The 11,601-nt window shown below is 33.1% G+C and overlaps 2 protein-coding genes across 4 annotated transcripts; both read right to left on the reverse strand.

The window, feature by feature from the left end:
• Nucleotides 1-1,195: 1,195 nt before the first annotated feature.
• On the reverse strand, nucleotides 1,196-5,913 carry LOC139871673 (mitogen-activated protein kinase kinase SIPKK-like). 3 transcript variants are annotated; one of them, XM_071859397.1, is made up of 9 exons: nucleotides 5,680-5,913; nucleotides 5,408-5,492; nucleotides 4,371-4,505; nucleotides 4,028-4,252; nucleotides 3,756-3,938; nucleotides 2,352-2,578; nucleotides 1,709-1,754; nucleotides 1,511-1,610; nucleotides 1,196-1,424 (listed from the first exon to the last, which is right to left on the reverse strand). In XM_071859397.1, the coding sequence occupies exons 1-8, from the start codon at nucleotides 5,754-5,756 to the stop codon at nucleotides 1,521-1,523; spliced, it is 1,068 nt and encodes a 355-aa protein (XP_071715498.1). In that variant the 5' UTR covers nucleotides 5,757-5,913; the 3' UTR covers nucleotides 1,196-1,424; nucleotides 1,511-1,520. The 3 variants fall into 3 exon arrangements, with proteins under 3 accessions (XP_071715498.1, XP_071715497.1, XP_071715496.1); XM_071859396.1 differs by having other exon boundaries at nucleotides 1,196-1,427; XM_071859395.1 differs by having other exon boundaries at nucleotides 1,198-1,610; nucleotides 5,680-5,912.
• A 2,461-nt stretch (nucleotides 5,914-8,374) lies between these two features.
• On the reverse strand, nucleotides 8,375-11,299 carry LOC139872313 (glycerophosphocholine acyltransferase 1). Its single transcript, XM_071860164.1, has 8 exons — nucleotides 11,143-11,299; nucleotides 10,939-11,037; nucleotides 10,667-10,724; nucleotides 10,458-10,558; nucleotides 10,112-10,207; nucleotides 9,934-10,027; nucleotides 9,115-9,355; nucleotides 8,375-8,903 (listed from the first exon to the last, which is right to left on the reverse strand). The coding sequence occupies exons 1-8, from the start codon at nucleotides 11,227-11,229 to the stop codon at nucleotides 8,543-8,545; spliced, it is 1,137 nt and encodes a 378-aa protein (XP_071716265.1). The 5' UTR covers nucleotides 11,230-11,299; the 3' UTR covers nucleotides 8,375-8,542.
• Between the last annotated feature and the right edge of the window lie 302 nt (nucleotides 11,300-11,601).

The raw sequence follows: 11,601 nt of genomic DNA on the forward strand, positions 1-11,601 counted from the left end.
ATTGAGGGTTTAGGTTAGAGTTTATGGTTTTGATTTAGGGTTTAGGGTTTAGAGTTTAGATTTGGGGTTTTGGGTTTAGATTTAGGTACCTGGTATGCAAGCTGCCACATGACACCCAAAAAAGATATGTTTGAAGTGTATCATTCTCTTTTTTCAAGTCTATTGCATATCATATATTCCAAAATCAAAGAAAAGATACGAGTACATGAAACCTTATGTTTAACTTTATGACATTAATTTTTTTAACCAATCCCGCGAACTCGCGGGTCTTTTCCTGGCGAAATGGATGTTATCCTTTTTTACAGTGTTAGACTTTCAACTTTATTTTATATGTATTGTTTTTTGGTTCAAAAAACCTACATTGGTTATAAGTCAGGTAACACTAATATTGTAACTCAATCAATTTATTATAAACCTAACAAATACTATACAAGATATAGTAATTAATACAAGTCAATGATGATTCATCCCTAAAAAATTCGCGAATTCACGGGTCTATATAATGGGTCAATTCTTGTGACACTAATACTAATGAAATAGTTATATATGTGTCTATTTATTATTTCCATCCATAATAAGAAAAAATAATTTAATTTCAGCTTCGTATGTACTTTTAATCATAAACATTTCTTATTACAACCATTTGATGGTTAAATATGTGCAACATATTATGATGTCTATTTATCTTATTGAATATATCACAACCCTTTGTGGTTTATCTAATATTGTTTGTTGTCTAATCAACATAACAAATACTCATCAAATTCTATCATTTCATAAAACCCGCGAAATCGCGGGTCTTTAACTAGTAAATATATGAAAAGAAGGAAATTTCACTGGGGCAGATGCCCCCGTCTGCCCCAAAGTAGTTCCGCCCCTGACTAAACCCGTTATCGTACCAAAACACCAATTGTATGGCTGGGAGACATGTAAATTTGAAAAAGAAAATATATATATATAAACTTATGTGTGTGTTCGTTTTATTAAGACACAATTGCTAGATGTTTTCATAAGAATTTATCTAAAATATGTGTTCTAAGGCTATCTTATTTATAAGAATTATACTTGTGCATAAAATACGTGATACTTTTGGTTGGTGAACGAGCAGTTATTACCATTGTTACTTATGCATGTCTGAATGACCATTCGGCTATCTTTAGATAAATCCTGTTTATAATCTCCCCATATTCGATATACATTACTTTTAATCTACTCTTAATAATGAAACCACTATTTATTATAATTTCACCAAAGTAAAGGCAGTGATGAAAAACTTGTGGAGTATTTATAACATATTCATTGAGAATCCAAGTTTTACAACAACTCTAAATGACATTTCATCTTCAAATCGCATACTAAATTCAAACAGCAAAACCGTTTGCCCTTTCACTTGCACTTTACGCTCCCTCTCGCTACCTAACAATCTGCTGCATTCGTAAAACTTTAACATACCGACCTCAGGTGTAAACACTTTTTGTTATAGCCTTTCAAGTGTCACATATACGCATACCAGGGATTCATTACAACGTAGCAAGAGGAGACCCCGTTTCAGTGAAATAAGATGCAAGATCCACTGCCAGGTCATCGAACATACTGATGAACGGATGTGACTAATTATCAAGACAGACAGAAACGAGAATGTGAGTAACTTGGTGTTGAATCGACAATATGAAAATGTTTTTAATATGGTGGAATAAGAAGAAAGTACCATAAGCTCGTTAGCCGATGCTCTATCCTTTGGATCTTTCTGCACACTAGCATCATACAATAAAACCAAATTTTCTATTTGTCAGGGGACGGATATGTGACAAAGACTCACTACAGCATGCCCATATTCTAACATGGGTGGTGGCCCAACACAAGCATAGAAGCGGGTCTGGGCCTCAAGTGCCAGGCCCATATTCAAACCCACCACATGGATTTTAAGAGACTTGTTCTAGTCCAGCATTATACATCATGGCAGTGCTAGCCTGCTAAGTTTAGCCCAACTAGGGCTGGGTCCTCTTTGATTACAATACAGATTAAAGGTAGTAATTTCAACCCATCAGCTTATAAGTAGTTCAATTTGCCGATTTGGGTTGTATTTTATATGGTAAAGTTAAATAATTAACTCAATCATATAGGGGTTAAAAATCATCCAAAGTGTATCATATACATACTTCTTAAAAGTTTTTTTTTTTCTTCCTATAATCATGTTTAACACTTACAAATTTCATAAGAATCCAGATCAATGGACAAAAAGTGCTTAGTGGGTCAACCCAGCCAATTATATCCCATACTTAAAAACTTAAATTTTTGACCAATCACCAAACTCGAATATCTTTAGATATAAATTTAAAGATTAAAGTTACCATGCTTCAATAAATGAGCAGAACTGAGGAGAGAACTGTTGAGAAGGTGCCCGAGGTGGGGGTTGACCAACAATGGTTTCCATAAGCTCATAAACGTTGACCCATCCCCCTTCCCCTGGTTGTGGTGGAGAGTATGGAAAGTGACCCGTCGCGCATTCCAGTAAAACTAAACCTAAGCTCCATATATCACTTTTATAACCGTAGTTGCCTCCAATTATTCTTTCTGGCTGAAACCGTACAAATATAAACCAATTTAGTCGACTTCAATTTACGCTAATAAAAACATAAAATCCGAAATGCACAAACTGTTTAAAATACATAGTATTCAAGTGATTCAACAAATCTTCTTGGCCTTTTACTGTTTACTGTTTATTTATATATAGATCTGATTGTACGTCCACTCAATTGATATGTGAAGAAATGGTGATAAAAGTGATTATGTGATATTGAATAATCATGAGCACAAAAGTAATTTTAACAAAACAATTTGTAGAATACGGTGTCTGCTTTTGCTGTATGAAGCCACATTTCGATTATTAACAGAAAAAGATATTTCTGCGAAGTAAATGTGAGAAATATTTTTTAAACGAAGGGATTAGTAAGTAACTTTGTTTTATCTTAGCTAATTGGTTATGTTTCGGCTAGTATGAAAAACAAAAAACGGGTAGACAAATAAGATTTGCCATGTTCAGGACATCCGGGGAGGACGGGTATTTATTACTTAGATGTACATGACCTAAATGGGTTATCCCAAGGTTGTAAAAGTTGTGGGTCGAGGATGAGTCGGTCGGGACCTTGGAGGGTCAAGTCAAGGACAAGATGAGGCTGAGTCGAGCGTTGACCACCGTTGACTTTTGGTAATAAATAAATTATATACATATGGGTGTGTGTGTGTGCGCGTGTGTGTATTACATAAATATATCAACCATAAAACATAGTGAACAAAATCTAATTCTAAAAGTATTAAAATTTTGACCAACTTTGACTTTGACCGGCTCAAACCCGACTTAGACCCGACTCAGACCAACTTTGAACCGACAATTCAGCGTGACCACTTTTCAGGCGCTTTTGGACGAAACGGGATGGATTAGTCCCTAAACCGACGCATCGGTCGACTCAACCGACTTTTAGAACAGTGATTATCGTGACCATTTTCGACCCATATGCTGCTAGTGAGGTTCGGTTTGAACCTGAGACCCCGTGTGAGGATATCGGACCTCAATCACTAAGTTATCTTCGGATGGTTTGACAAGTATGAAACTGATCATCCAAAACCAATTATTTGTTCCTAAATTAATCAGAATCAAAATTCCTTAATTCGAAGTATAGAAATATAATCAATGAAGTAAAATTATCAATTCCAAAACACAAACCGACGTTCGCAAGTAGTGAAAGATTACTCACAGACATATAATTGTATGTGCCGACAAATGTATTAGCTAATCCCGATGTGCTTGCAAGTATCGCACTAACACCAAAATCGGTAATCTTGACTTCACCTCGGTGGTTTATTAGCAGGTTTGACGGTTTCAAGTCCCTGTGAATGATATGTTTCTCGTGATGAAGGTACCACAAACCCTTAAGCACCTGTTGCCAAGAGTTTTTTCAAAGATTATAAAATACGTCTACATATCTATAAATCTTTTTAAATAAAGTGAAGAATGAGGATTTCTGACCTGTTTACAGATGGCTGCAAGATAAGGTTCGGGAATGGATCGAACAGTTTTGAGAAAATCAGCCAAAGATCCTCCATCCATGTACTCCAAGATTATAGAAACAGCACCATTATCATAAAAAGATTGGTAGCACACAACAACGTTTGTACACTGCGATGATTGGTTGATTTTAAGTTCTTGTGCAATTTGCCTGCGAGCCGACTCTTCCACATTCATTTGAATCACCTAATAATAATAATTGGTAAGGAAGATAAAAGCAAGTAAATTAAGCCTCAAAAGTTTCATCTGACAGAGGCTAATGTTTGTACAAGGTATAATAAAAGATGAATCTTTTCAAAACTACCTTTAAAGCAAAAAACTGGCCTGTCCACTTGTGCTGCACCAATCGAACAATTCCACCATTTCCCTTTCCAACGACTTTAACCGCATCGAAATCGGCTAAGCTTAACTGGTTGTCCGATGGCTGAATAAGAGGTGGCTGAACCAAAATTTGCAATTCAAGTAAGAAAAGAAAGAAATTATTCGACAGGTCTGGTCTAGTGATACTGTAATCGGTATTATTCATTAGTAATGTTTCTTTTTCATGAGTTCAAAACAAGATTCACCAACTATTCATGATTTACAGCATTGATGAAATGTAGCATCGTCAATGCTCTTAAAGCCATAATAGCTCTGTTAAAGTAAGTTATACCAATAGATTAATTGAGATGAAATTGGCAGTGATTATCTAACTCAACTCAATATTGGCATCGGTGTTGGGTAGAGCGAAACCGATTCAGAGTAATTCAAAGCAGTTGCAAGTTTGCAACAAGCTATAATTTGATAATTAAGTAGTGATTTTACATGTGTATCCTTAAATTATCAGAATTAGTAATAGTAAAAGATTTATCTATCTGGTTATCAAAACTTTAAACAGCAGAAAAAACATTCAAACACTAAATCACGTAGCCGTTTTGTCATGCTTGATAATCTTATTCTGGTTATTTCATATATCCCAGAATCAATCACTTTGAAGATGCAATAAAAAACTTTCCTTAAATAAGTGACTGATTAATGGTTCATAAAAGACCCAAACTAACATGGCCTAATCTTATCCCTCTTGTGATCTTGAATTCACTTCAAGTTCACACTTCACACTCATCTTGCTTACACCGTTTAAAGGCAGCTCAACATTCTATTTTATAACCCATATCGTATCAAACTAATACTATCATTTTTACAAAATCAAACCGATCAAACAAGACTTGCAAAGTTCATGGCATTTTCAAGAATCCTCATGGAATTCAAAAAAGGAACTAACTTTATAACAGTATACATGAAATTTAGCAACTAGATATCAAATGCAAAGAAACCCAGATCCAAAAAAGGAAATAAACTTACAGTATCAAATTGGGTTTGAGAAACAACTCGAACACCATCTCTATTCACTAGCAGATCACCATCCATAAAAGTCCCAGATTCAGTTCTACAATAGGCATAGGCATTCAACATAACAAAAAGACAATTAAGATATAATCTATACAGCAAACCCACTTTTATAATAATAATAATAATAATAATAATAATAGTAATAAATAAAAAAATAAAAAAATAAAAAAAATTAAAAAAACAGTATATAAGTAAACATGGAGTAACAAAGAGAAAGAAATTACAAGAATTTAGCAAGTGAAGTTTCATCAGGAGGTGGGAGATTAAGCTTGAGAATAGGGGCCAAACTTCCCTTGTTCATGATGATGCCGAATAATAATAATAATGTTTAATAATTTTAACAAAGAAGACTCGAACTTTATACGGAGTTATGTTTTTGTATTGAATTAAAATTGTGAAAAGTCTTTGGGAAGTCGTCCTCCCCGATTGAACCCAGAGGGGGTTTCCCACAACATACAATTCCCTACTTACTAATTGTAATTATTAATATACGCACATCAATATTGAAAACATTTTTTAATTACAATTATACGAGTAATTTATATCTCCTCTTTTTCTTCTTGTATTATACAACAAAGTCAATATTGACAAATCATTAAATGATTACATGAAAAATAAATAACTTTTGAATTAAAAATCATCTTTGAATATGGACTTCTATATCAAATTTCAATAATATATATTTGTCAATATATAAGACACCGAGTAAATTTAATCAATTATAAGATGATCTTCTTAAATAATTATTAAATTAATAAAATAATTATATAGTATGAATCATTATCAATTTTTAAAGTGAATAAAGATAGCCCTAAGGTCTATCTTTAAGCTTTTAGGACATGCATTATTGACTTGTAACATGCTAATAACCACCTCACTACCTTGCATAAAACTACCTACTGCAAATTTTCTTAAGGATAGCCCTAAGGGCTATGTTTAGAAAAAATCCTATTTAATTAAAACAATAATTAATTAATATCTTTGATAAATACATCAAGTAAAAAATTATTTGGGTCAAGAATATATATGATACATGTTGTGGGTAAAATCTAACTGGTGAATCTGCAAGTTATGGATTTCATGTTTATAATAATCAAATCATTTTATCTATCAAGTTAAAATTCAAACTATTTTTAAAATTTATTTTACATATCATTTCTTTAGCATATTTAGTTACATGACTATGCACCTTTTACTTTAAACTTTATAAGTACTTTTATTCATGTACATATTACCTTTAAAAAATATATTCAATTTGATATTGTTTAAATTCCGCGAAATTGAGGGTTATAAACTAGTTTATAATAATAATAATAATAATAATAATAATAATAATAATAATAATAATAATAATAATAATAATAATAATAATAATAATAATAATAATAATAATAATAATAATAATAATAATAATAATAATTTATAATTATCTTAAAAATTTTAAATAGAAAAATATGCAAATATTATCGTAGTTATTCTTTACAATGATAGAGAAAAGAATGAGAGAAAAGTAAATTTAAATTGTGGTTGGTTAATTTGATTAACCGCTTCCTTTTGTAAAATTGAGTTTTTTGTGGCTCTAGCATTCTTCTTTTAAATTTTATTTGTCAATCTTGATTTCAACTATGACATTAACAAAGCATATCGGATGGGGAAGCTTTAAACTACTTGCGTCCACTAACCAACGATGTGTGTAACGCAAGCTCATGTTCCGAACTCAGATAATGATGAGTAATTGTTGAACAAATGTCTGAACTACCCGACTCCTGCCAATGGTTTACTGTTGATAAATCAATCGGATGAGGAAGAGTCCAAGTTGGCGGAAAGAGAGTTTTCTTAGCTGCACCATTACTAGCCAGTAAAAACATAACCACATCGAGGATATGATGCTAAAAAACAGAATGGTGACAACTAACAACACTCACGTTTATCATCTTGTTGACCCGTTTATCATCTTTCTCTTGGCTTCAGGCAAGATCCAAACTTACACTCACGTGGAGCTCATGACTTAGTAATCCGTTATAATTTCCTCTGTTATTAGCTTTTGTTGTATTTTCATTTATTGTTCCTTATTGTATTGTTTCTTTTGGGGCTTTAGCATCTTGCTAGCCTTCTAATAATATTGTCTGCCGTTCCAGAAAAAAAAAGAAAAAACAAGGGATCCTAGATCACCGTAGACAATGATGTCGATAACAAAAGCAGGATACTGACTACTACTTCATACACCAAAAACGGTGACAATATCACTTCAGCTACGGTAACATATTACTTATAATAACACAGCATGTCCCAAACTGATGCAGCAAGGGCAGAGTGTAGATGAAAGAATCGATGCTAAGGATGCCACGAAAGATAACACAGATGATCCCAGTACGCGGTACCAATGAATACACGGATAACAATATTACAGAAATGGATATCAGGCTGGTGCAGAACCCATCCATACCATTGATACTGGATTCAGACAATGTGAATGCTGGAAGACATAGTGTCCGTATTATTGAAAGACCAGAACACACCAGACTTTGCTGTCAATATTAATCAGAGATGCGGATTTCAGTGAGTTGGCTGACATTGACCAAATTTTGGCTGCAACGATTGTTTGTGAGATTTTGTAAACGTTGTTTATACACGAGTGTCGAGTGAGTGATATGTAGCAACAGATGTTTTCCATTCATGTCTACAAGGCACACTCTTTACCCACCTTTCCTTGAGGTAGAGGGATGACTTTCTCTCCTGCTTGGTGTAAAATGTCTGGCTACACCTTACCTTTTCCATTATCCATACCTCACATTCACGGTAATGCGTGGTAATGCATAACGCATGAGACATGAACAAATTGTTCAGAACAATTTTACATATATCATATACAGTATTAGCAAATACACTTGGATATGAAATACTTCTACTAAAGGAGTTAAAAAAAAAACAATCATTTTTCTTTCAGCCAGGTCCATAACAACAAATATCTACAGTATCTATAAACCAAGTGAAAGCTAACAAACCAAGCAAAGAAAAATATGCAACATGCAAGTTCAAGTTTCACGCCATACTGAACAAAGTATGAAAACACAGAAACACCCTACTTTAAGATGAAGTTGTATTTACTTCCTGACAGGGGGTGGGGTCTTGTTGGTAATTATCTTCTTCTTCTACAGGTGGCTGGACCTGGACCACCTTTTGTTTCTTTTTCTCCTTAAGAACAACTTGTCTTGGCATGACTTCAAGCAAGAAGGAACCTCCATTCCATACAGTTGCTGAAACCTTGAGCATTTGGAAAGCAAGGTGCAACTCATAAGATAAAAATATTGGAACCGTGAGTGCCATTGTTGCTACTGTGAAAATGGCTTGCAGCAGAATGTACATAAACGGACGGTTCTGATCTCCAAGTAATCCACTTAACCTCCACCACAAATTGTTTGCTTTCTGTGCCTTTTTTGAAAGTTCCCTGTATGCATATATGATTGTATCAGGCAGGAACCAGAGAGACAATCATCTATCTACATGTTTTTATTTTTACCATTTAACAATAATAATAATATATATATATGTATATGTATATATATATATATATATATATATATATATATATATATATATATATATATAAAATAAAATAAAAACAAAGACACAAAGTGAAAGTGAAATATATTGAAAACCTGTAAGAGGTCATGACTTCAGGATCTTTTAACAGCCTCTGTCGACGGAGAACATTGACTATGAGAAAATACAGAGCCTGCCAGAGGCTGTAAGCAATCAAGGGGACAGTAAATAGCCACGTCCACAGAAATGATTTGTTTCCAGCAACATAAGGCCATGAAGCTCTAGCAAGAGTTCCCTCTGGGTGCATAGCTTCAAAGAAGGCTGGGTCCCACCACCGAATAGTAAAGAACACCACCCCTGTAATTGTAATTGTAATTGTAATTGTAAATTACCCAACATAAATCCAACAGCATAATGTAATGTTGTCAATCAAATCAACAAGGTTATTTACTTTCAATTATTGCAAGCATGCAATAACAACCGTACAATATGCAAAAATCTACTTTGGTTTTGCACGGTGGCTGTATGCTGCCCCAACTTTATCTAGTTTTCTCTTAGATATTTACATCTTAGGTTCGGCAATATCCTTTAAAAAGAAGCGAAAAGCTTCATCCGTGAAAAATAAAGTAACTATTTCAAACTTAAGTGGTATTGATCCTTTTAACCACCAAACCAAAAATAATGCTTTGTGTTTTCCTTTTTACAAAATGAACCACATATAGCTAAACATAATAAATATTGTTCACTATCCAAGGTACATATAAAATGACTAATATTTAATTTGAGTTCACATAATATCTTTTTCATATTTACACAAGGATACTTCAGATAGTGACAATGGTCATAAAATACTTTTAAGTATATGAGATAAGTTAAAGATATCACAAAGAAGTCATGATTGAAAACATTATCATAGAAAGAATGAGTCAACTCACCTGGTAAAAGATGTATAAGAACGCTTACAAGTTTGTCCACGGAACTAAACACTAAGCTACAGCGCCAAACAATTAACGCCCAAGCTAGCGGCCCCTGCAAAAGTAAAAAAAAAAAAAAAAATCAAGAAAATGATGAACGTAGTACTTGCCTAAAAAGAAGAATATGCGAACTATGTACCTCTGCAAACGAGAAGCAAACCATGAAAAGCTTTTCATTTTTTGGATAGAACAAAAGCATGATCAAGAAGATAGTGTTGGCATAGTAACAAAAATCCTGCAGGTTAAATTTGGTACAATTAATTCATGTCAAGTCAAAAGTCCTTAGAATGAACTATATAACTTTATTAATTTACCACAACAGAAATAAGACTTAGATGTTACAGTAGTTTTTATTCACGTTGTATTTTCTGTTTTAAATAAAAACCTAGTGATAAAAAGAAAGTTGAAGTTTTTGAATATCATTAAGTATCATCATAATAGCATCAGAGTAGTAGGGGTATGTATGCATTGTGGTTGAAACTCACCAGTAGGTAATAATGCCATTTCTTATAGCGATAATAAATCCACCTAAGTGGAACAAACGTGATATATATCAAACAGTACACATATCGTATGTCTTGGGGCCCTGCCATCAACAACAACAAGGGATTGACAAAATTTATTGCATGTTCATATCAGTAATTAAAAAGAAGACAGTGATATATGATATACATTAATTGAAGTAAGTACTCACTTGCACCCAAAATAAAGCAAAATCCCCCAAATGCAAAGACGCCCATAAAATGAGTAACCTACAAATACATACAGATATAAAAAAAAAATGCAAATACAGATATAAACAAAGTTTTTTGTGATACTGGGTACGCCAAACTGACATTAGAAGTCAATTGTTTGACATTAGAAGTCAATAGATAATCTTATACAAACAATAATTAAGTTATTGTGAATGTAAAAAAAAAAAAAGGAGAAATACTCCAATAATAATAATAATAATAATAATATTACCTTGGTGATAAAGCTTTCATGTTCTTCGGCCCGTTTAGCGATTTTAACAGCTTGTTTTGAGAATATTTCCTTGGTTTTCTCTTTCGTTTCTGCAACTTTCTGCACACACAAACCCAAACCAATCAATTAACTTACATTCAACACTCACTTTCAATTCAACATAGATTAAATTAAATAGAAACATATAAAGAAAAAAGCATGTTCCTTAGATCGATCTTTGAATCTTTCTTTGACGTTTTGAAAGCGATGACCATTCGATTGATAATCATCAGACTCTTCATTACTCGACATGATTCTATTCTATTCTTTCTCTGTACGTCTTTGATTTTCGCCTTCTGATTGACGAGGAGGGTCTGGAAATATCGATTCGTTTAATAAATAGAATAAAATATTAAATTATTATTTATATTAATTAGATTTATTTGTAAATAATAAAATGCTCTAACTTCAAGCGGTTTGACCCGCGATTTGACCCGCGGTTTGAGCTCGCCATATGGTACACGTAAATGCGTAATTATCTTCTCATTTCAATATTTAGTTTAAGTAATTATATCAATTAAGGTTTTGATGGAAGCGAAGGAAATATTTTATTTTAGATGTAACTAGTAAAAGTGGCCAGTGGTATGCCGCGAGGTCTTTCGAGTTGCATATTCATAATTAACG

The sequence above is a fragment of the Rutidosis leptorrhynchoides genome, chromosome 10, assembly GCF_046630445.1.
Source record: "Rutidosis leptorrhynchoides isolate AG116_Rl617_1_P2 chromosome 10, CSIRO_AGI_Rlap_v1, whole genome shotgun sequence".
Classification (NCBI taxonomy): domain Eukaryota; kingdom Viridiplantae; phylum Streptophyta; class Magnoliopsida; order Asterales; family Asteraceae; genus Rutidosis; species Rutidosis leptorrhynchoides.

Bases quoted from the DNA above. Each gene is read 5' to 3' on its own strand.
- LOC139872313 (XM_071860164.1), bottom strand. From the start codon at position 11,229: ATGTCGAGTAATGAAGAGTCTGATGATTATCAATCGAATGGTCATCGC. The intron at 10,725-10,938 runs GTAATATTATTA...ATGTATTTGTAG, and splicing joins ATGAAAGCTTTATCACCAAG to GTTACTCATTTTATGGGCGT. The intron at 10,559-10,666 runs GTGAGTACTTAC...TGTTGATGGCAG, and splicing joins TTGCTTTATTTTGGGTGCAA to GGCCCCAAGACATACGATAT.
- LOC139871673 (XM_071859397.1), bottom strand. From the start codon at position 5,756: ATGAACAAGGGAAGTTTGGCCCCTATTCTCAAGCTTAATCTCCCACCT. The intron at 4,253-4,370 runs GTAGTTTTGAAA...TATTATTATTAG, and splicing joins GCCAGTTTTTTGCTTTAAAG to GTGATTCAAATGAATGTGGA. The intron at 1,755-2,351 runs GTAACTTTAATC...GTATGATGCTAG, and splicing joins TGCTCATTTATTGAAGCATG to TGTGCAGAAAGATCCAAAGG.